The 25,427-nt window shown below is 41.9% G+C and overlaps 1 protein-coding gene across 2 annotated transcripts in view; it reads right to left on the bottom strand.

The window, feature by feature from the left end:
- The window catches only part of MNAT1 (MNAT1, CDK activating kinase assembly factor), a 102,411-nt gene that overhangs the window by 42,196 nt on the left and 34,788 nt on the right, over window positions 1-25,427 (bottom strand). For both annotated transcript variants that reach the window (XM_026053769.1, XM_026053770.1), the window contains exons 4-6: window positions 16,936-17,039; window positions 13,930-14,070; window positions 11,148-11,273 (exon numbers count right to left, since the gene is read on the bottom strand). In XM_026053769.1, coding sequence (XP_025909554.1) covers window positions 11,148-11,273; window positions 13,930-14,070; window positions 16,936-17,039 — 371 coding nt within the window. The remainder of the gene's footprint in view (window positions 1-11,147; window positions 11,274-13,929; window positions 14,071-16,935; window positions 17,040-25,427) is intronic.

The raw sequence follows: 25,427 nt of genomic DNA, 5'->3' as shown, positions 1-25,427 counted from the left end.
CTCCTTGGTACAGAACATTGTCTCTTTGATCCAAAATATCTCTTGCTGCAATGTACCCTAGCACAAAACAAAGGCATCCCAGATGAATATTGACTATTGAAAACACAGACTCCTAACAACTCCTTTGAAACACATCTCTAGTTGTAAAATGTACTTTTAATTTACAAATGTGGTCTTTTAAAACTCCAAGGTGGATGCCTTGGAGACCTGTAGCAAACATGGGTCTGTCCCTGGTGCAGTGAGGAGGTGCAGGCCGTGCCGGCGCACACAGCATCGTCTCAATCAGCCTGCTCAAGAGCTTTGTCTTTACTGAGATTAATAGATGTGCAAGGATAGTGTGATCTAGTAACGGAGAGCAAAGCAGAAGGCAGGARGCTTTGGGGAGCAGCAGTCCTGCATGTTCACACACCCCTGCTTACAAGCAGTGTCCTGGCGATACGTGGGCAGGGGCGGCCTTGATGGACATCAGGACACACACACCCTGCTGCCCTCGGACTGGACCTCTTGCCCAGCCACGTGGGAACCAAAAGTCCCAGTTCCCCAAATCCTTCTGTCCCAGAGCCCTCCCATAGCTCCCAGTACCAAACTGAACCACCAAAAGTTCCACAGGAACTTAAAGAAAAATTTCTTGACAGTGAGAGAGATAATGCCCTGAAACAGGCTGCCCAGGGAACAGTCTCCTTCTCCGGAGATCTTCCGAATCCTCCTGGATGCCGCCCTGTGCCCCGTGCTCTGCATGTCCCTGCTGGAGAAGGGGGTTGGATTAGATGAACTCCAGGGGTCCTTCCAACCTTAACCTATGATTCTAGGTCGGGGCTCCTCAGCCYTTCTCCTGTCCCACCCACAACAGCCTTTCTGCCTGTCCTGCCTCAAGTCTCCCCTCATCAGAGCCCTCTGTTATCCCATCTCCTATTCACAGGCTCAGGAAATCCAGGGCCAGGTTGCACTTATGCAAAACCTGCTTGGAGACAACCCTGAGAAGAGGCAAGGAAGGCAACAGCAACACAGAGGCCCTTTAACTGTCCAGCAACATGCACAGACTGTGCAAGAGCAGGTGATCCTTTAAGTGTCATGGTCCTGAGAGGCACTCGGACACGGACAGTTCCCCMAGAAACGGAATAACCAAGAACACAGCTGGTACCAGGGTCTGCGGGCACACACATGCCCACCATGCAAAGCTCCAGAGCAGCCCCAGCCCCACCAGGAGCTGCCTTGGAGAAATCCCCCAGTAAACAGGGAAGATGATCAAGGAACGACCTCAAATTACTCTGATCAGCAGCAGAAAAGATCTGAAGAAACAGAGGTTGAGCTTTCACCAATATAGACAAATTGTAARAAATCCTGGCAGAAATAGACTTTCTTCTATGTCCATACACACATTTATTATATTGACTCGATAAAACAGCTCCAAACCTTGCATTGTTCTTGCAATTCTTTAAATGTTTTTACTACTCTCTTGAAATTAATATTAATCTCTGATTCTCAAGAATCCTTTTATCAGTTGAGACATATATTTCATAACCACTCTCTGGAGAGGAGATGGACTGTCCAAAGGCAGCCCTTTTTTTTTCAGAAGAAAGCAACTATTTCATTGTTTCAGAAGCAATTAAGATGCCYGATTTTTGTTCTCTAGAACAAAATTCTAAAATATTTCATTTGCTAAAGTTCTGTCTAGACAATCAGCTTCAAGTGCATAGAAAGGTTCTATAAAGAMGAAAAGAACAGCCTGATTCCTGTGACTGTGTAGACAGACCCAAAACTAATGGACTCACATTGCATCAAGGAAATATATAGTTTCTCCTAAAATATATATTTATATTATATTTTATATATATATATATATTTAAAAATATAAGAAGGACAACAGCAAGACAAGGAAGGGCTGCAGCAGACTGCCCAGGGAGACCACTGAGCCTCCATCTGAGGAGGTCTTTAAGAACAGGTTAGACAAGAATTTGTCAGGAATGGCTTAAGTCCCAGTGATACAAGGAGGAGGAGGAGGAGGAGGAGGAGGAGGAGGGGAAAGGCCTTGGTGACCTCTGGAAATCCTGTGCAGCCCTGTGATTACACGATTCCACAAATACCTACTGCGATTGTGGCACTGGAGCTTCCTCTTTCATTCCTTTTTCTTCCCCAACTTCAAATTCTAGAGAAACCCCCCTAGAGAAACCATGTCATCTCTCAGCGTTTTTTATCATCTCTATCACGATGTTTACGAGACAGGCTATATTCAGAGACAGGCTATATTAATACCTTTAGAGAAGGCATTCGTTTTTCTTCCACCTTACCACTACTTTCTGGTATGTTTCACTTTTAAATAGTATGGTAATATTTAACAATTTTTCACATTAAAAATATGGTTTAACTTTCCACTGTGAGCTTAGCACAAATTTTAATATTGAACACACATCAAGTATGCAGCTCTGGGACAGAGCAGTGCATCATAAGAGGATACATGCACTGAAACCTTGTTTTTAAAAAAACAGCAGCACAGAAAAAGTTATATTGGAACAATCTATAAATGTGTTTACATTATATGAATGATTTGCTGTTCCTTCACAAGGCATGTAGGAAGTCAGCACTTCTCAAATGTGTAAAGTATTTCCATGTGCTTAAAGCATGATCTTTCCAAAACAAACAGTGATTGAGATTTTTTTTATTATTCTTTATTTCCCTGCCAGCTGGTTTTTCGGACTCTCCTCCCAGCCACCTTCTTTCTTTCAGTCAGATCTCTCCTTATTGCTCACACTAACACCTACTCAAGCAAGAGTATATTGGGGGTTATAAGACTCTGAAATAGGAAGACCTCAGGCTGATTTAAATGGCATTTTCCCCCGATCGATTACAGTGTGTCTTTGTGCTATGGGAGCTATGCTGGCAGGTCCCACTTTTACTTAGGATGTATACAACACCAGGATGTAAAGTCCAGTTCTTTCTACTCTCTTCCAATGGCTGTTCCGATACAGAGCAGCAAATCCTCTGGCAGCTCCAAAAATCAAAAGCAGGAAAGGACAAATGGTTCCATCCCCAAAAGTGACAAGTAAAAACAGGACAGATTCGCCCCACCTCTAACTAGAGCCACCGACTTTACTAACAAATGTGTTTGTCTTGTGCCCACCCCCTACACAACTAACAGTGTTATCACTATTTCATTTACTAAATTCCAGCCATTACAGCTGTGCAAACTTAAGGCCAAATTCTTATTTATTCTAAAATGTGTATATAATCATGTGCTGCTTTGGCCRTGTAAAGGAGCCTCAAAGTGAATGTACAAATATTTATTCTAACAGAGCAGAGMGAAAGAGCCCAACCATGAAACAGCCAGGTCAAGCATCTCTGATTATGTCTGTCCACCTAACTGCTTGATCCCAACTGCAGCATCTTTCCTAAGGCATTCCCAGCAGGAAAACCTGCAAGGAGATATGGGGAGACTGCAAACTGCTTTTTCCAAAGCCAGTCTCCTTTTCCAAAGCTCGCACCACATAAGACACACAGAGAGGAAATGGCAAATATTGTCTTTTCTTTGTGTGTTTTAAAGCATTTCTCACCTACATTAGGGAAAAAATTCATTAAGTCAACCTAAAGTGCTTAGTGTTTAGGCACTTTAATATGTTAGTAATTACGCATCGMGCCCAGGACCAATTAAACGTTTTAGACTTCAGTCTGTGGGCTGCAGTGCACAGGAAGCATTCTGAGGATGGATCGCTTTTAAATAAAGTGTAGCTGGCAAACACTTCAAAAACAGAGCTCAAAAAATTTAAGCACAGTCAGGCATGTGTGTGCTTGAACCCTAACAAAACCTCTTTATTTAAATAGAGATTTACTAAAACAAATGTATTTACTACTGCTAATGACYCTCCCACACACTTTTCAGAAGTCACCAGCATATTCTATAAATATTACTACAAGATTTAAATGAACACCATGTGGAAGACAGGACACTCCAGATCTGCATYAAAATAATTCAGATCTGGTATTTTAGTCCTAAGCTGAATTCTGTCATTCAGCAGTTTTGGTGTTCCTTAGATCATATATACATCTATATGTTAGAATTCTGTATTGCTATTTTAAGTTAGGAGAAAGCTGACATCTAGCAGCCRCATTTTTTTTCTTTTCTTGCTTTTCAAACTAGAGATTCTTCTCACCAGATCAATGCAACATTTWGTCTAAAAAAAAAAAWTAARAAAAAAAACTATGATGACACATTTAAACTTAAGTAAGAAGTAAMACGCAAKATATTTATTAGGCATSAAGAAAAAGMGCAAATCTCACTAGAAACCTCACTGCTGGAAATCCCTATGACTCCCCCTTCTTACCTGCACATCCAGGATCTCCTTGGAAGAGGGTGATACAGAGTGTCTGTTGAGGGCTAAGGCTAAGGGCTAAGTGAGGTTGAGGGCTAAGARGAAAGCTGCAGCATTTACAAGGCAACCAGTCCTTCTACTTTCAATCCARCATATGCTCATTTTTATGTGGCAAACCAGTTCAGAGCTGCACAAGAAAACACTGTGCGAAGTCACCTCAAGTCTAGAAGCAGCAAGTATTAAAGAAAACACATGCAATATTCCCGTGTAATGAGATATGCCTTGTAAACATAGACAGACATCAAATCCATAATGGCAAATGAACCTAATCTCTCACATGAGAGAAATTGCCTTCTTAGAAAGTGCTTTTGTCCAGGAATCTACAAAACGCTGCAGCAGCCCAGACACTCCTTTCGGTGCTGAAAGCAGACACACACAACAAATGGTGCTTTAGACCACAGAAATCAGAGCGCYGTGACAGGGCAGGCAGAAAGCTACCCAGGATGGGCTGCAGGAAAGACAGAAATCCCGGCAYTCCCAGCCTTTCCCAACTCCCCTCCCTTCCAGTGGATTAGCAGAATTGTAGGGAATTAACTATAGGGAAGACTGCTCAGAGCTAAGGTTGGGGGAAAGAGGAGAATTCACTAATTTGCAGATACGAACCACCGACAACTGGAATTTTGTTGTCTGCTCTAAGCGCACCCCAAAGCCCCCTTGGATCAATGCGTAACAGAGGGAGCCTTTGAGATCTCCCACCTGCACCCGCAATGTGGATCACAGGACACTCCGCATCTGTACTGAAAGAGTTCAGATCTGGTTATYTGGCCCTAAACTCACAACATTCAGCATTTTTGGTGTCCCTTACAGAATTCATATATACGATGCATCTACGTACCGCTATTGTTAGGAGATGGACAAAACCCAGCAGCCACATTGTTTTTTTTTTTTAATACATTTATTGTTTGGGGTTTTTTTGTTTGTTTGTTTGTTTGTTTTGTTTTTCCTCTCTTGCCTTTTTCCCTTCTCATACACTACAAGGGACTCTGTCCTTGCTTGTGTCCTACACTGGAAAAGGATCAAGAAGCGTGTACGTTGCCTTCCACAGAGCGCACTCTAAACTAGGGAATGTTGTGAAGGGGAAACTGTTTCACCAGCTCAGAAGAAAAGAAGGAAAAAAAAAGTGCATACCACGCACAGAACGGAGATTAAACACAAAATACCAGTTCAACTCCAGTTGGCACAAATCTCAAAGAAATCGATTCCATCTGAACTGCTTCTGCCCAAAGATAGCCCAGCTGAGCTAACAGTGCAGGAAGGAAATAGGCTCAATTCATGCCTTTTTTTTTTTAATATAAACTTTAAGCAAATACTAAGAGCACTTCCTAAAAAAACAGAGCRGCAAGAAGTGGCAAAGCTAGACTGGAAGGCTGAAACAGCTCCTTGTCACACAGCTGGGATGGCAAAGTACCCTCTGGAGCTGCAGCTTAGTCAGAGGCTAAACAGCAGCAGTGCTGGATTGACTTCACTTACCTCTGAGTGCCTGGCATATGTCTAAGCAACTCTGAAGCAGCACCACTGATTAAAAAGAAGTATTTCAAGAGACTTCTTTTTGCATTTGGAACAGGATTTCRGGTAATTGCTCCACGAGCTGTAAGAGAAACAGCCTGAAAAAAAGGAGCAGCCGTTGAACATTTGTTTGCACAGGAAGCAATATTGTAGGAAAAGGCAATAATGAAGAATTTAACCTGAGCTGATGAGGTCAATGTTTGAAACGAGATTGTTCCACAAAATGTAAAATAAGAATGTAATTTCTCATTAGAATAATACTGCAAGTGTAGCACTGCGAGGAATCTCTTCCCTCACACTTGATATGCCCAGCTTAGCAGTAAGTTGCATTCCTGAGGTGTCCTGGGCATCCTGCATCCGGCACATTCATTCCTGTGAAATCCTGATTTGACTGCTCCTCCTGCAAAGTGCTGCTGCTGCTGCAGACTTCACGGTGCCCTCGCCAGCTCTGAACTGCTCTAGTTTCCAACTAACAACAGCTGGAATAAAATCCTGGTAATAATCAGACATATATAAAACTATAGCTAAAACCACTGCTGCGATTTAGACAGAAGAAATTGAAAGTCAAAATATTGGTAGCTCTAACTCCTATTCCTCCTTCTGCCACTGGTCTGCTGTCTAACCCCAGGCAAGTTGCATCCCCTTTCTGCATGTGGTTCCCTTTCCTATTTAAGCTGCAAATTCCCACCGGGGGTGACCATCCTGGTCATGATGCTAAGCAGGTAGAAATCCAACACAACCAACCCTTCATTTCAGCGTCTACTAATATTTCTGTTAATAAATATTTGCCCCACTACTGAGTAATGAAAACAAAACCCCTGAATGATCAGTGGTGCGTTATATCACCCTGAGGTGTTTGAGTATGAAATGGAAAGGAAACGCTATCTCACGTGGTTGCAGGCCAGAGAATATCTGTGTTCTTCTCTCGCCCATTTTAGCAATCCAATTAAAGGTAACTGGGTTTTTAAACTGTGTGAAATTACTCAAGAATATCACCACGGGCGGAACAGTATCCTGTGAAGAGGAAGGGAAGGGAGCAAGGAAACAACGGGAAGCAAAGGGAAAAAGGCCAAACATGCCAAGAGCTGGATCCCAGAATCCCAGGTTTGCACGTACCCAGCTTCCAGGGAAACGAAGCCAGACACCTCAGCACTTCTGAGGATCTGGATCTGAGCTGACGGGCTTCTAACCATAATGGTAACACGAAGCACGGAGCTACAAGCACCAGAAGCCTCTTGCAGTCCTTTAAGCAGCAAAAACTAGAAAACTAGAATTACTGTATGAAATTAATTCCTGCTAAGTTTGCAAACTGCCATTCATGCCTGAAGCACTCTGAGCTGTTCAGAATTAGCTCCCCATTAACCCATCTCCCAAGCAGAAACGATCACTACACTCACCAGGAAACAGAAGGGTGTTTCCATGCCCAGACGTTTGATTGAGCTTGCATAGCCTGAAAAGCCCTTGAAATCCTGGAAGAGTTCTTCATTCCTGACCACCTTTGCTCTTTTTGGCTGATAGCACGATCTTTTCAAGCACAAACATTGGCAGGAAATAGTATTTGCAGCACTGCTGCAAGATGTACAATTAGGACGGTAACTTCTTTAGAAATACTGACTGCAGATTAGATTTAGTGAGAATGTTTTAAATAACCTGCTCTGCAGAAAGCCTCCTTGCTAATATGAAGAGCATGATGAGCAGAAAACGTGAGAAGCCCTCTCCCTCGCTGACAGGGGTAAATGAAGCTCACTGATTAGGAAGATAGGCTTAATGTGCGGGAAGATAGGATCTGGGGAAATAAATTTAGAAGAGGAAGCTGCTGTGTTCCACTAGACCACAAAGAAAAAGCAGTTCCTGATCAAAAAAAGAGCAAAATTCAAGCGCGCAAAATAGAAATCAGGAGGGATCCTCACAGTCATCTCTCCTGTGCTCTAGGGGATGCTCTTCACTAGTTTACAAGGGAGAGAGGCTCCCACTACAAGCGGGGGGAGCCCATGGCACCCATAGGACACCCTAAAGGCTCCAACTTCCCTTGGAAGGAGCAGAGCCTGTTACCAGGAAAGCGATTGAGAAGTGAGGCCCGTCACCAGGAACGTGACTGCGGAGCGAGGCCTGTCACCAGGAACACAGCCCATCACCAGCTGGGCTGAAGGCCATCACTGACTTGGACGATCCCAGAAAAACACACATTCTAGATGGAAAAATAAAATACAAAAAAGCACCGTGTGGACTTCCACAAAAGGCACGTGCTTAAAGCCTTTTAGTAAACACAAGCTCAGGATTAGCCACGCATCTCGGCTAGCTCTGTTACATTCCCTTTGTGTGAGACAAAAATCAAGGAAGATGCCACCAGAAAAGGCCAGTGGCCTGAAAGACGAGGGCAGAAGCACAGAGCAGATGGCACGTAGGGACTCAGGAGTGACTTGTTAGTACTGGGCCTGAATCTGCCTCCGCACAGCAACACCAGGCAGCTTGCAAAGCCGCAGAGCCCACAGGGTAGGGAGTTCCTTTGGACAGACCTGCCCCACGAAACGCTTCCAAGACTGACCCCAGGAGCAGCTCGACCCTCAACAGGGCGGCCCGAGTCCCGTGGGGTTTTCAGAAAAGCCTCCGCCGGAGGTGCGGGAATTGGCCTTGTGCTGCCCCGGGATCCAGCGATCCAGCCCAGGCGCTGCCGCGTTCCCYGGAGCCGCCTCCCGACGAGCACCGCCCGCCTGCTGAGCCGCACACACCAAGAATCCGAGATTTCATCGCATCCCACAGGGGATTTTAGCAGCCGGGGCAATTACCCGTCGGAACATTGCGAACTTCAGCCCCTGTTTGCTCCCTGTTTAGTCCCCATTTGTTTAACCGAGGCTCCTGGTTCTGCTGGCCTGTTCAGCCCTGGCATCTTCCCCTTGAGGAGGTGCCTCCGGTGCAGTGAGTCATACCCTGGCCTTGTCCTAGGCCTCAGGCACAGCAACGCGAGCCTGCTGCCTTTGAACAAACACCAGGGGCTCTTATCAGCCTCCTTACCAGATCCTGCATCGGAAAAGAAGCCAGCACAACACTTCAGTCTGCAAATTTTACCAAATTCGAGTCCTTTCCTACTTATTCCAGCACCGTTCACCCAGCCAAGGCCTCCACAGATGCCGTGGCCACGGGTCAGCTTGGTTAACCCATCAGCTAGACTTCCAAATCCACCTCGCAGAGCCTGTTATTTATTCTTCTATTTATAATGTTGCATTTTGCCATATTAAAATACATTTCATTCACATGAGGCCAGCTTGTCAAAAGTGCCTTGCCAACTTGCATGTCATCCACAGAAATTCAACATCTGCTTCCAGACACGGAATTGTGCCCTTGCAGAACACCCACAGAAATATTTCCATGCTGCGGTAACCAACAGCTACAAAAGCTGCAAGTTAGCCAGTTAACCCATTTACCGTGGCGAGCAGATATTGTTATTATTGTATAATGTAATCTTCATGTATTTTTTCTTAAATCAATGTCGTACACAAAGTAAATCAAGCATTCTCCTTTCTCAACCAAATCTGTAATTTTATCAGAGTGTAAAATCTACTTTGCCTGATGCAATCATCTATTTCCCACAGCTTTTCTCCAGCTTTAAAAATTCCTATCCTTAACTCTTTTTTTAACAGCACTTTTGCCTTTTTTTTTTTTTTTTTTAAGACTTTCTTTTTTAAGCTAGGACTAAGCTCAGTGAAGTTTTGTTTGCTTGTTTTTAATGGAGGATTGAACCAGTTACACTAATTGAGTGCTCAGATTTTCTGAACATGGATAAAATAACTATCACCTTTCCAATCACCTGGAGTTTTCTCCCCGATCCCGTTTCAAACATTAAGATGTAAACAGCACGATGCTCAAAATCTCCTCATCCAGTTCCCTCACCATTCTTGGATGCAGTTTGCTCAAGTCTGGAGACTTAAAATGCTCTTCTCCACACAATACTGTTTAACATCCATTTATAAATGGATTGGAAAGCACTTCCACTGTCCTCACCGTGCACCATAGCCGTATCTTCTTTCTTCTCCCACAGGACAGACCAGCAGTTGTATGAAATGCTGACAATACACTCTAATAGCTGCAGAAAGCACAGGCTTTCATTTAGAGTATTTTCTTTTTTTTTTAAACCGAAATTTGGACATTTTCGGTACATCAGTTTTTCTGGGTTTTTTTTTTTAGACATGCAAGAAGCGTATCACGGCACATATAAATCTTCCTCCGAGCACTCAGACTTTTTAAAAGAAAAAGGAGTAAAATACAGTTTATACTACAGAACACAAGCAAACCATCTGCAAAACTTCAAAAAAGCTGACACCAGTTTTGGAAAAAAAAAATAATCTGCAAATTGTTGTTATGCTGTGAAATCCTTGGGGGGAAAATGGACAACAAACACAGTACAGGTATCCGTGAAAAAACAGATCAATTAGTTCATTGGAGACAACTTTGCTACAAAGGATTTGCTTTTCTTCATTTTTGTTTGTTGGGGAAGGGGCATTATTTTCAAGACCTCACTTGGCACTACCAGCCCTTAAATACAGTCTAAAACATGCATAGTTTTTAAGATGTGTTGGAAGCTGGGAAATCAGTGAAGTGCAAAAAAGATCTGCAGTGCATTTAAAATTCCCCTTGCCCCTAAAAAGCAGAACTCGGGGAACTTGCCTTTCCGCACAGTGGCTGAGGGTGCTGGTGCTGGGTCGTGACGAAGAGCAGGAATGCTGACGATCTGTAGCTGTCACAGCAGCACTAACTAGCACGTTTGAAACAAAATACTTGCTGCTTCCTAGATTCCACTAACAATGAAAATAGCATCCTTAATCTGGAAAACTGTGCCAACTGCTTCTGTCTCACACTCACAGATTTCCCCACCACCGGCAGCAGTGAGGGTAGATGGGAAGAGTGCAGCCTCTTCTTCAAAGTCCAAAAATTCCCACTTCCAGAATTGTGACACAAATAAGAGACAGAAAAAAAAAAAAAAAAAAGGAGAAAAAGGAGAAAAAGGGGGGAAAAAAAGGAAAAAAAATAGGGGAAAAAACTAAATACCACACAAAGGAGAAAAACAGGTTGGTTTTGGACCAGTATGCAATAAAAAGATGCTGTACATTTCAACTAGCAGAATGATGAAATTCTTAGACTGTTCTTTTCCAATTATATAAGCAATTAGAAATTCATCTATTTTGTATAGTAAGTCAAGTTTAAAAAATAACCTCCAAGTCTTATATTAGGAAAAACTGAGTCTTGGGAAAGGCATTCAAAAAAGAAAGAAGTAAGTCTTACCATCTTGATACCAGTGGAAAATGTGACTGGTTTGACAGCTTTGGGTTTTTCCAATTGCATTTCTAGCTGAGTAGACCTGTCCTTATGCTGAGCTAACAGCAGGGAAGCGGGAAGATTGGAGCTCTCCTGTAAACAKACAGGTAACAAACGTGAATATTCAAATGAAATAAATATTAACGCTACATATTCCTCAAAACTGCAAAGTGTGTCTGAAAGGCCATCGTGAGCAGAGCTGAGTGGTGCTAAGTATCCTCTAAAGGAGGAACAGTTTACTGAAAACCATCATTTTCAGTAATAGGAAAAAGCTGCAGCAGCMCCATAAATCACAGTAACCTGCAAACAACTGGTTTTATAGAATCCACATTAAAGACAATATAACAGGCTTCTTATTCCAATCAGCCAATGCAACTATATTTATTAAAATAAAAAAAATTGAACTTAATCAGAGAAGGAATAATACAAAGTAGTATAACTTGGATCAGATGTTTATCTAAGACACATTCTTTCTACCAATGAACTCAGACCAGTTTGAAATTGCTTCCCATTAGATTTCACCTGAGGCCGTTTGGAAATGATCCTTGCTCTGCTTTGCACAATGGCACTATTGTAAGTGCAAGCAACAGCATATTTATTTTCTCCTTTACCAACTTATTTTCAGGGAAGCCAGCCAATTTCTTTTTCTAAATATGTAAAACTAATAAAACGAAAAGTCAAGCAAATTAACTACTTTAAAATCTCGTGTTTAGGCTACAACAGATTGATTATAAACATACATATACATACTACATTCTTGAGAGCCAGAAAATTACTGGCCAAATAACTTCCTAATAAACTAGCCTGACTATCCACACGCACATTGAAATTCCCTAATTTGCCCAACTACAACGAAAGCAAAGCTGGGAGTAGGCAAGGAGTTGAGAATGGATTATTCCCAGAGTTTTCTGGTGCAAGATTGTATTCATAAAACACTCAAATATCACATGTACTTCTGTTTCAAGGAACCAAGTAAATATTGAACTATGAACCATATTTGCTTCTTGCCAAAACCAACTGAGCTTAATAAACTGGCCTGTGGATCATATATTTCAGTTACAGCCACCTAGAGTAAGAAGCTTGAAGTTTTTCATGCAGTGAGGTGCCTTGCTGGGCTTCATATTTTAGAGATGTGAAATGACTGTGAAGAATAGGGATGCTGGACACGTACTTTTCACATCACCTGTCCTGCTGCACTTCTGGTGCAATAACTGAGCTCCAGCTTCTGAAGAGCTTCACACGAGCACGACGCCAACCTCCATGGCAGCTCCGTAACGAGCATTTGGCTGCAGACCGTTTAGAGTGTAAATCAAGGGAGTGCTTTAAATTTTTTATTCAGCCTTGGTTATCTAAGACTGGAAGGTAAATTTATAAATATATATATTTCTTCCAACAAAACGTTAAATCTACTTGGGACTACAAGTTATACCTGGGAGCTCTGTGCTGTCTTYGAAGTGGTCATTTTTAATTTAAAAGAGGTTATTATATAATGATAGCAATATAAAAACTGCCTAATTTAGTAACCAGAGGCAAAATGGGCGATGGGCAAGAGCTCAGGACCAGGAGCCACAGTACCTGCTTCTTGCAGGAGCCTTCACAGCCTGATGTGCCCACAACACCATCCTCCTCTCCCCAGCAGGTCCCTGGGTCTTTGGTACAGCACCAACCACCACAGGTTTAAAGATTTTTTTTAAATAAGTCATTACTTTTTTTACTGCTTATGCTCCTTCCTGCTGCATCTGCAGTCAGCCTCATTTTCAGATTTGCAAGGCAGCATTAGGGGGATCTCAGAGACCAAAGCAAATGTTTATTTGTTTAACAACCACTGGTTTTCCAGAGACCTTATAAGTCATTGTACAAACACTTCAATGCTGGTTTTATAAACCTTTAGTATTACAAAACAAGTTTGGGTCCAAATTTAAGCTGACAGTGCCCGTTCATAAACAGAGAGGTAACCTAAAGCTTCCCAGCTTCCTTCCTCTGCCTTTAAAATCACCTTTCTGTTATTTTTAGAATATTGAGACTGTTTTAATAGCAATACACATGCAAGCGCGTTAAAAGTACCTAATCTTGGCTATGTTTTAAGGATTATTTATAACCATTATTTTCTCAGACATCTGGTGAAGTAGGTCTCCAGTAAAGCTAACTGCAGCATAAGTAAACAATACTGCTCTCTACTAAATAAARTGTATTTTAAAGCAAGATTGAATACAGTTTAGGACATCAGAAACCAGGTCAAAATCMTTTTTCATAGCCATTCAGTTTGAATTTGCAGTGGAGTCTCCCTGCTGTGTGGGGTGTAAACATTTTGTTGTTTTAGCTTTAATGTGAGAAGAAACTGCTGGATGCAAAGCTACAGACTGGRGAGATTTGCAAGGAACCCTTCAGCCTGCAGAAAAATGAAACACCAGCTCCTTACATCTACATTCTGAATAAGGGTTGAGAAAAACTCCCTAGAATTGATTCCTGGCTGCACTGGACATTCTGGACACTGACTCAGTGAAGTCTGTTTCTCAGAACCAGTTTTGGAACCAGTTTTGGCAGCTCATGGCTTGCYAAAACCATTCAGGGTTTTTTGCAGCAATAAAAGGAATGATAAATGAGAGTACAGTAACACATAAAAAGTCCAAAACAGGGGAACAGAAGGGGAGCAGAAGGGATAATTCCACAATTCAAGTGTGGAAGTGCTGAACATAGTTRCTGTTTGCTGTACTATACAACACTCAAAGCCTCTGGTTTTGGCACTCACCAGTTCATCCAAGAGCGCCTGCTTATTCTTCCTTTTCATCATCTGCTGCAGATGCTCTTCCTTCTGTATGAGCAGTCGCCTCTGCTGGTTTTCCTGCCGTTCCACCTCCAACGCTTCCTCCAGCTCCTCCTGCTCCCGGGTCTGCAATGGAAACATTAAAAACCCACCACTAGCAACAATTTTCCTCCCTTGGTGGAAAGACTTTGCATCCACAGCTATGTTGCCTATCAGAATACCTACAAGAGATCAAGCAACAGGAAAGCAGGCAAATTCTGCCTTKTAAGGGGCATTTTGGATGAGGACTGATGATTTGACCTTCCTTTACTGGTAAGTACAAAATAGACATAGACTTTTCCCTGCTGTTCGCTACAGAAGGAAAAAAAAAAGCATCATCTTGATCTTTTCTCTTTAAATATTAGATGATGACAATGGCTTTTCCTTATACCACCACTGYAAAATAAGATGACATCTCTCTGTTCCTACATCTGACTCCTAAAGAGATGTAGCCAAGGGTCAGAAAATACAGTACCACAGAACTGCAGCAGTCTGGCATGAGCTAAAACATATTTAAGTATGAACTGTAAGAAAGATCAAATTCCTAGAAAATTAGATTTTTTTTTCCCCCATAATTGGATTGCAGTCATATGTGCCACAAGAGAAGAAGAAGTTACTAGAAGAAAACTAGTTTTCTTTTCAGGATTTAATTCTTCCTCTTAAGAAGGTTTTGTTTTGACATTGTAAACAATTAAGGCAACTGTATTTGAAAGTTATAGTAAAGAAAAGAAGGGCTCAAAGACAAGAGAAGCAAAGACAGGAAAGAATAAAAATATTAGGAACTAAAAATTATATATATATATACATATATAATATAGGGAACAGAGAATCAAGCTGGTCACCAACCAAAAACCCACTGAAACAAGATTCTGCTTACAAAACCCCAAATTGCTAATTGAGGTTATTTCTGAGAATTAAGGGATCTAGCAAGTTCAGTCAACAGAATTTAAGAACTGAGGGTATTTGAGATCACTGAAGCTGCCTGGAATTTGCACTGAAACAAAAGAAAACTTGTAGGGAAGTGCCGAGAGAGCCTGAAAAGCCAGCCTAGGGGAAAAAAAAAAAAAAAAAAAATATATGGGTAAATTTATAAACAACCTAAGCCAGATCAGACTACAAGAACAAAGGGAGAATTAGCCCAAGTCAGAGTGAATTACTTCTGAAGGGAAGGAAGACCAAACAAAACAGCTGAGAGCGAGAGATGGTCTGTAGGACACTTCAGATTCAGTCAAGAATAAAGATATTAGAGACCCAAGCAATAAAAACAGTAACAGTGAAACCTGGGGCAAAGTCAAAATATGTAATGGGAAGAAGCATTTAGAAACAGTGTTTCCCCACACTCAAAGAMTGAAAAAATCATGAAGATTTAAAATGTTCACATTGTGGAGTCCAAAGAAAACTATTTCAAGTCTGTGAACAAAATATGAAATTAGATATACAGCAACAAAGTGGGAAGTAACAAATTACCCTATACCTGGAGAAGATATTGGTTTTAAGATTTTTTTTTAAATTTAAACTTATGTATTTATTTTTCCTCATGTGAGCTTGCATTAAATCTAGAGAGCSAACACACAGGTTAGCACAGGAATAGCAGGGCCCTAAGAAACTACTGAAAAGGCAACACATCTGTCTTGAAAGAACTAGTAGTCATTTCATCCTGAGTTCAATAACTTCATATTTTCATTTGTAAAGAACAACATGCTCACGAGGCCAAGAGCAGCCAAAAAGAAGGGCTGAGAAGTTACAAGGACGTGGACAAGGACTCTGCTGGCCTGCACCTTGCTAAGCTCGTATGAATARTAAGCTCGTACAAATAGGCTGCCTACAAACTCGTATACACGAACTAGAGATGGACTGAGAGTAATTCTTAGAGGTTAGACCTTAAGAGGTTGTGCCTATATTGTAACATATGACGTGGTCAAGGATGTGGAAGAGCCCTTGGAGCTCTATGTTCCTCTGAAGCATAGGATATTGCACAGCGTCGGCCACAGGACAAGAGATCAGAGATGGACCCCTAGGGAAATTTCCTCGCCTTTAAAAGGAAGGGGTTCAAACAAACATTTTTCAGATTCCAGCCTCCTCCTGTGAAAGCCCGGGGCCGAAGAAATCACTGGGAGTTTTGCCACAGACTTCATGGGAGCAAGGGCTTCACCCCTACCGATTTGAAAGCGAGTTCTTAGGACAGCTAGAATACACACAGACACACACCCCTGTTATGTCACACTCTTGGCAGACATTTTCCTGCAGGAACCAATAACTATGTATATTTTTTAAACTGAAAAAATATTTAACAGATTAAACATTTCTTTAAGAAAGAAATCCATGTACGTTTATTTTGAAAGAACAAAATTATATCTGAGCCATATTTAAATGAATGAATCTTCAAAGAACCGTGTGTTTTGCACAGGGACAATGTATACAATCCTTCCGCTATTATTATCAGCTCTTAAACAAAAGTTTTCAAGTTTGTTTCAACATCTTTCATTTCAAATTTTGCATAAACCAGACCTTTGCTTTCTTTCAGTCTTGCAAGTCTCTCTAGGGAGCTTCATAATGTCTGTGTCTGGATTCCTTTTTTCCTTCATATGAGAAAGGAATGATTGTCCTGCTATAGGAATGAACTTGGTCCCTCCTGGATATTGTYCAATGACACTGCCAGCAGGCACGCAGTGGTGATGAATTAGATGCAGACTTTTCTGTCTGTTCCTCTTTTTAAGCTCTTCCCAAAATAAGAATAATTGTGTCCTGGCTATCAATTTCACCTCTTTACGCAGCACTAAATAATAGTATCACAGAATATTAGTTTATTACACTCTTTTTAATACAATGGGAAACTTATATCAAGGTTTTAGCTTTGATTTGTTTTTAAGATACTATTTTAGGAAGTACTGCACTTGGCAAACTCTTTCACTAATGAATAAAAAATTGTAGGGAGATAAAAGTTAAACTAACCAGTTTTATCTTATTTTTCTGAATGACTTCTTTGTTATCCTTCTGGTACATCTCCATTTTCCTTTTGGTGTTCTCCAAATCCACATTGTTGGTCAGGTTAAATACTGCATAAATACCAGAGACATGAAGGAAAAGAATTAGGTTGGCATGCACAACTACAACAAAGAAATACTACCCTTATGTTCTCTCTCCCTTTTAGTATCAGACAAACATTGCAATAACAACATTTATTTAAATATGCTCTGCAAAGCAAGATACAGTCTGCTAAATCATGGTGAAGTTCAAAAAGCTGTGGAGTTGCTTTAGGTTGATATATCTGAAGCAGATGAAAATGCACTGTTTTTTTTTTTTTCATCCTATTTTGAATGCTGATAATGAATAACTATGATATTGTCAGCAAAATACTGACCTTTAAGTAGCGGTTGCAGCTAAGAACACACAGATTCCTGTGAAATGAAATCAGACTAACACAAGGTTAGAAAGGAGGTCCTTCCATTTCATAAGGCTGCCTAATGCACAGGGATTACAGAGCACGTATTTTCAAGTACACGTGAAAACGGTCACCTTCTTTTACAACTCAAAGGCACCAAAGCACAATCACATCTATTATGTGTAATGTGCAGATGCATTCGCATGCAGAGGTTAGATGAGATGGTTCTGGTCTCTTGTATCACATGCAAATGCAAAGAGGACATATCCATCCATACAGCTATGAGCAAGCTGTACAGCAGGGTCAGCCAGCAAGCTCCACTGCTTAGCTGCATATTCCTGATTACAGAATCACAGGATGGTTGAGGTTGGAAGGGACCTCTAGGGATCATCTAGTCCAACCTCCCTGCTTCAGCAGGGACACAATTACCTACATATGCCACAGAAGCCACTTCAATAAATTCAGTGGGTGCTATAATCAACAGCTTGAGAGACGAATATCATTTGGATGATGAGTAATTCAATATAGAGCCCGAGCCTTTCACCCCCAGGTCACTGGTTCAGCCGTGGGTCAAGCAGACCCCAACTGAGAGCCATTATCACACGAGTCACCCTGGCCAGAGGGGCTGCTGGGCTCATGCCCACTCCCTCCTCAAGCCAGCCCAGACCACGGGCTCAGAACAAACCTTTAAGAGGTTTGCAACAAGGTCACAGTGCATGCAGACAAAAAGCAGAGAAATCTGTGCTGTTATTGATAAACCCTTTGCAAGAAGGGAATGCTGTAGCCGTTGCCCTGGGCCAGCTCCTAAAGAATGGAAGGAGGCAAAGATGCTAACAGAGGACTTAGCATATTTCAGTTCAGTCTTGCAGAGCAGCAAAAGGAACAAGAGGTTTCAAAGGAGGCACCGCTGATACAACACAAAACAGGAGGTGGTGGGAAGGGGGAGAGGACCAGAGAGCACGGCTGGGGGACGCAGTTCAGTCCCAGCACCAGCATCTCTCTATGGCYAGGAGGGGTGTCCTGCTCTCACCTCCACCTCCAGGCACGAGCCTGGCCCTCTGCTCTGATTCCAGGACTCTCTGGACCCTCTGCAGGGGCAACGGAAACCTCAACCCTGGCTCAGCAAAGAGGTCAGGCAAATGCCAGAGCTGGAACGATGGAAACTGCAGGAATACAGAGAAGGGAGTAGGAAGAATTCTCTTTCATGGACTATGCAATTGATAGATCCCATTAGACCTACCAGAAGTCCTCAGTTCTTGCTTAAACTGCAACAAAATATGACTGGGTAGAATATAGTTGAATAAATTCCCAACCTTAAGCAAACAAATTAAAAAAAAAAAAAAAAAGGCTGTGTGCATTTTTTCCTTTTTTTCCAAAGAACGAGCAATACCGAAGGACTGACATTTTAATTCATCCTGACTCCTAAAACAGCTGAACTCTATCCCGCACCCTCCCAACTTCCAAAGCAAGCTGGGATGCAGGCTGCTTTTGTGGTTTAAGCCTTTGAGAGAGAATCCAAACCTGGGATCAATTTCCAACACTGCAGCTGATCCTGGACAAAGCACTTGACCTCTGTTCTGGAGGTCCTCCCTCTGCAAAGACAAGGGCAGGGGCATAAGGCTTCCTTTCTCCTACCTCCTAGCAGCCGAGCCTGCAGCCACGTGCAGCTCGTGGTCTTTAGCTCAGAGGTCTTCACAGCATCTCAGGTGGTGCCCCCAGGTACTGGAGAGGCAAAAGCCACAGAGCTCTCTGACTTTCCAGGTTGGGTTTAGGGAAAATTTACTCATCTCAGCTATATTTTATGGGTTTTCCTCTCCAAAACACAGAACAACATTGTCCAATTTCACACTGCAGCCAATATTCAGCTTGCAGTTGTAGCAGCATTTCCTTAAGAAAACATCTTCTTCTTAGTCTTGGTTTGACCTCCAGCTTCCAAGCCTTGAGTTTCCAGCTGACAAGCAGTTTAATACTTGAGCATTATGGCAGAGAAGAATTGTCATGTGAAAACGCTGGCACACAGTCAAGATCGGGGCTTTGCAATGACAGCAGCTGCACGGGAATGTCAGCACTTCCTACAACTTAAATCCAGGCAGCAGCTCTCCAAACTCTTCAATGACGACACAAGAAAGAAATAGCACATGAGACATGCTGTGCTAGCAGGATGCCCAGATGCCACCTTCAGGTGCAAGAGAAGGAACAAGACGAGAAGCCAAATGCCATTGGGCTCCTGCACATCTTGGGTATTCCTCTAAAAATAATCCAGCAAGAAGCTAGTGACCTAGGGTCTCTGACTAGTGCTGGCTGTTTTTTTTTTTTTTTTTAGTTGGCATTAAGAAGTTCAGCAATTTAGCTAGGTTTGTGAACTACCAAGCTGTAAAATGTAAAGCTTATATTGGGTAAAGYGAGGAAAGTTCTACACTTATGCCACTGCCCCACCCCACCAAAGGCTGGTGTATCTTGCAGCTTGGTATGAAGCAGCATTTCCATGCAAACACTGTCTCCACATCAGTGTTTAAGGAATCTCCAAGAAGCACTTGTGCAACCAGTCCCTAMAGGCCTATAGCCCTGCTGGGAGTAAGGTTAAGAAAGGTTTATTCCTCCTGCTGTTTCCCTGCTGTGGTCAGAAAGACGTGCTCCGCCGGATGTTCACACCGCAGATCGAGTCTCCTCAACCCTCCTGTGTCCTTGCACCCTGCTGGTTTTGCTCTGCCACAKTTATTGTGCTTCCTCACCAGAAATACAACTCCAAGGACCTTCCTATGTCCTTAAGGATAAATGGATTTCTCCCATTGGGAAACAACTCACAGGCATTAGAGAGGAACRGCCGGTCCCATAAGTGCACCCTTAGGTGCTCCTCAACGCCACATGATCCAGATTTCAAGACTTAAAACACTGAAGAGGTGTGTTCTGCTGCAACAGGTTAAGAACTGGATGTTACTTGATCAAGAGCAGTGCCAACAGCTGTCCCTKAATAAATGAAAAACAAAAATCCTCCTTCCTGCCACAAATATGCTATCAGCAAGACAAGCTATGCTCTTGAACTCTGCATGGCTGCTAGCAGTGGCCARCCAGCCAGCTCAAATAGTTTCCAGCATTTTCTAACACATTTTTCACAATCTTCATTTTTTTTTTTCCATTATTATTTAGAGAATACAGATTCATACAATTATAAACTCACAATTACAGCTGAAAGTCTATTTGGTAAGGAACTGGGCCAGGAAGGATGACTAAGAGACTCTTCCCATGTCCCCTTCAAACCAAAGAGCAGAGTCATATGACCAAGCCATTCACAGCGTCGTATCTTTTATATAAACACAACTTTGCAGTATTGCTTGATTTGGATTGCTTTGAATTTGCCACACTTCTATTTTTAATGAAATTTTGTCTGATGTTCCACTTAAAAAATAAAAAAAAATAAAAATTAAAAAAAATAATAAAAAACAGATTAAGTTATAAAACTAGGAGGAAAACAAGGAGTTAAAAGCCTAACCCTCCTGCTACACCTACCCTGAAAAAATATTGTTATAGATCTGACTCTGACTGGCAAAGCAGATGGCTAGTTTGAAAAAAAGTTTCAAAGAGAAGCCAGACTTATTTTTGTCCATGTTGAAATATAGCMTAAGCCGATATAAGAGGCCTGAAGCCCTTCAGGGAAAAGAAACAGAAGCTGTTTTGTATGCAACAATTATTTATCTACTTATCCATCTCACATTGGTTGGTTTATAAATTGACTTGCCTTGAGACATCTGTTGAAGTATAACAGGAAGACTATTGTTTTTCTGAAGCATTTCTTTCTATTTAGGCAAAACTCTGCACTTCTCAAATTCAGCCTTTAAAGGGAGATTTTTACTTTTTTATCTTTCTAAAGCAACATTCACTGTGCAATTGTAAAACAAACAGAAATGGATTTTTTTGATTTGTTATAAAGCAAAGAAGAAAGATGGAGAGTAAATTCTGGATTGCTTGGCACAATAATTTATCTAGAGTGGCAGCAGGTAAGTGAACGTCGTGCTTGGGCAGCTTGATCAAAATCTCCCCATTTTAGTCGGCAATATTACATATTCTCCAAGACTTCTCCTGCCCCTTCCTTAATGGAGAGCAATGTCAGCATATAAAAGAATTTGCTGCTCACAGATTGGGAACATTCCCTCTCTGGTGAGGCAGCAGGTGCTAGATGGACAATCTCTAGAGCAAGTTCTTACATTGCTCATTTTTCACTCATCCACAAACCACTTCCAACATCCACCTTCCACCCTCTCCGGTGCCAGCTGTGAGGAATCCCTGCTGGATTCAGTTAGATGGAGGCACCAAGCAAGCACAGGAGATGCCCGTTCCATACATCCAGCCCTTCTTCTATAAGAGAAAGACATGGATTAATGATATCTACAACTACAAAGAGAGGGAGAAAAAAAAAGGAGCAAACTATATGTCAAMCAGTGTACAGCTGGCACTAAGTGCTCCACCAAAAAAGTAGTCAATTTATTATACACTTTATGAYGAAGTTTATTTTATCAGATGGTATGCTGTCAAAAATCATTTCTTTATTTCTTAAGGAGGCTAAAATTGATTTATCCCATTACTTTAGCAATAAAAAGAAATGTTAAATGGCTGCTTCTTTCAAAGTTTAACACTTTCCTGACCTCCTCCGCAGTCCACCAAATACCTAGGAGATATTAAGAAAGAAAAAGATTGCACGTGATTATCCTGCAAAATGTAGTGTTCAGTCCACATTACACTGGCATGAGCATGGTGAAAGTTAAAAAAAAAATAAAAATTAGTTTGTCATAAACAATATTCTTCCTACTACAAACTGTTTCAATTATTATTTTCCTAAATGGCAACTAGAGGCTGGGAAGAGCAGAGGAGTAACTGCTCTAGGTAGAGCACTAGAAAGGATGATAGACAACAGGGTCCTCAGCTCATCTCCTGGTCACACTTTCAGTGCCCTGTCCCATCTCTGCCTCCCCACTTTGGCAGGGAGAGGGTAAAAGAAGGGCAGAGGGAYGGGCTAGATAATGACTTTGAGAGGTCCCTTCCAGCCAACATTTCTTTTTTTACTATGAAACAGTTAACGGAGATAAAAGAAAACTTATGGCTAGGCTGGGGAGAAATAAAAAAAAGACACCCACACACTAGTTAGATACTAATAATTCTTTCTGTTTATCCTCAGTTGTCTTCTCATGTGACAATAATTTCCCAGAAAAACACCTTGGCACAGTGCTGAATGATTTTCATAACCACTTACCCCTAAGAAAGATCATCTAAGAAAGACCATTTGGGCCGGAACAGGTAAAGCACTGAAGTCTTTGTTTGGAGGAGGGAATCTAAAAGGACTTTGGATAGAGCTGGATGATTTCCAATCCGATTATTCCCATTGTTAGCAACAGCATAACCATCCTTACATGCACACAACACACAATACAGCCCACAGGCGATCACAGATAGTAAAATCCTTTCTATTCAAGGGCCGCTCGTTGGATAAGGATGCTGAGCAAGAACACAAGTCACCCAGGGGCTGGTRTTGCCCCACGAGAACCAACGAGACATGGGAACCTGAAAGGCCCATACCTGGTAGCCTCCTTCCAAGCTGAACGTACGGAAAGTTTTCCAAAGGGGTAATTACTGTGAACAATTGGGTTGTGGTCATGCCCGGAGGCCTCCGTCAGCATCAGGGGAGCTGCACGCCAGGCGTGCGCATGCACATGCCGAGAGGCTGGCCCTATTYGGGGGAGTTTTCATGGGAGGGTTTAAAAAACAGCTAGGGAAACTCTCTGGGGAAGAAGGAAACCTTGCAGGAAGGACAACTAAGCTTGGGGGATGTCTGGAGACTGAGGTCTGTCCTTTAAGGTCTAACCTTGCCCTTCTCATCATAAGGACAGGGCTACCTGACTCATTTCAACATATGGCTGTGCACGCTCTTCCCAAAGGCAGCACTTAACCCTTTCAGTTATCTTCCCTCGGAGAGTTAATAACAATGAACTGTTTAAAACGTTCTCAGGTTGTCCAATGGATTTTTGTTCTGGGGAAAACTTGCTTTAAAGCATGGTTTGTATTTAAAGCCTTGTCTAATGCATTTTAATCCAACGCATTACTCGGTGGCTATGTTCTAAAGCACCTCAAAAATGTGTTTTTTTAYATAACGGAGCTCTTAGGAGGTGACTACCAGTTTGACTCTGTACCCCCCAAACACACACTTTTGCTGTACCACCCAACACTTCTTTAAACAGAAAAATATCCATAGATATAATACACCTGGATATAAAGGAGAAAAACATACTTCAAGTGAAGTCATGCATCCTATCAGTGGAGTAAGGCAAGCCAGCTCCCTCTAATGTTGGAGCTGAAACATTTGGAAGAGCAGTAAGGATTGTGTCAGGGTCACAGCAAACAGGACTTGCATATTTTATCTCTACTGAGCAATTATTTTAGTTCAGCTTGCACACCCACTCACAGCCCAAAAAAACCCAACTTACCAGTAAGGAAGAAACATGGGAAAGCTGAACTTTTAGTCCCACTTAAAAATTGAGAATTTGGCAGGAGAGAAGTGAAGGTTAAAAATGATCCTCTGCACCCAAGCTTCTTAAAYTGCCAGTTTTAACAACGACCAACAGCTTTTGCCAAGTGTTATACATTGTCTCTGCAAAGGCAAAGCTTTGCTCTGCATGACTACGCTCTTTCTTTCCCTCCCTGCAGGCCAGTTTCTCGCTTGCACAACGGAGCAGGGAAGTGACACATACCAAAACATAAAATAAYAACTCCATCTAGCAGTAAAATGTTAAAGCAGCTCTACAGACTTTAAAGACATCTCTAACAGGTTGTTCAGCCACCGTATCCAACAYGCACAGCAAGAACAGTGCAAGAAATCACACCGCTCCTGCTACATGCTGGACAAATGTCAGCTGGAGAACTTGGTTCCAGCCAAGCAAGGGTAAGTTTAAGGAGCCAGGAATGACCAAGTTGGAAAACAAGATGTGTGCAAAAAGCTTTGCCTCCAAGGAAAGGGGAATGAGGCTTGAAWTTTTACCCCAACGTGCTGTTCTTGAACCTAATTAGCTGTCCTCTGCTTAAAGTTCTGCTTCAAGTTAGTAAGTTATAAAATGATCCCTCAGACAGTGAGCAATCAAGAGTTGTCTTAATTGCACCCCTTTTTTCCTTCAATCATCCTGACTGCCACAAGGGAAAACTAGGAAATACTCAGCCTTTCTATCCCTCCTAGTACAATAGGTGACCCCTTCTGGCAACTAACTTCAAATCCAAAATCTTTCCTTGAGCTTTCATTGCATATTTGATCAACACAACTGCAGACAGATTCACTTYTGCTCACAAGGTGAAGGCCCAAGGAGAGCTCTACCACTTCCAAAACAAGTTACTAGCACAGGCTCTGAATCCACGTGAAATTTAAAAACTGAGCTCAAAAAATCATAACCCCTGCACAAATAAACCAGCTTCAAGCAAAACTTAACTCCTCTGTTGCAGACACTGAAAAGTGATGCAACAGCAGCAATCAGGAAGCCTTTATTAAATGGAACATAAATAAAAAGCAATTTTCCTTTCCGTGTGCACACAGATTCTTCTAGCATCCTCAGGCTAAGTTGCAACTCTTCTTTCTACTCTCTCCCTCCTTTCTCCACACCATCCAAAAAAATACACAAACAGAACTACACCCACATAGTCTCCACACCAGATATTTGGATCAGTGTGAGTGTGCCTGGTGATTCCCAGCCACACAATTTAGCTCTCCAGCCTCAGCCTTCTCATGCCAATAAAAACATGATACATTACTCAAACCAATAAATATACTGGATGCATTTCTACGAACACCACAGTCCAAAGAAGAGCAAAGGCTCCTCTGGGAAACTGAAAGGGAGTGGCATCATGTTTTCCTTCAAACTGCCACCTCTTCTTCCTCCAAGACAAAAGGAAAAGAAAAAAAGGCTGAGAAGTCCCTAAAACCAAGGAACAAATCATTTAATAGTGACTCCTTTGAACACATCCATGTTTTCCTAGGCAAACTCCATTACTCTGTCATAAATCACAAGTCTCCCTAAGAAAGAAAAAAAAA

The sequence above is a fragment of the Nothoprocta perdicaria genome, unplaced genomic scaffold (assembly GCF_003342845.1).
Source record: "Nothoprocta perdicaria isolate Ctin4 unplaced genomic scaffold, notPer1 scaffold_118, whole genome shotgun sequence".
Taxonomy (NCBI): domain Eukaryota; kingdom Metazoa; phylum Chordata; class Aves; order Tinamiformes; family Tinamidae; genus Nothoprocta; species Nothoprocta perdicaria.
Note: the sequence above shows the minus strand (reverse complement) of the source record. Positions and strands in the feature narration are given on the sequence as shown.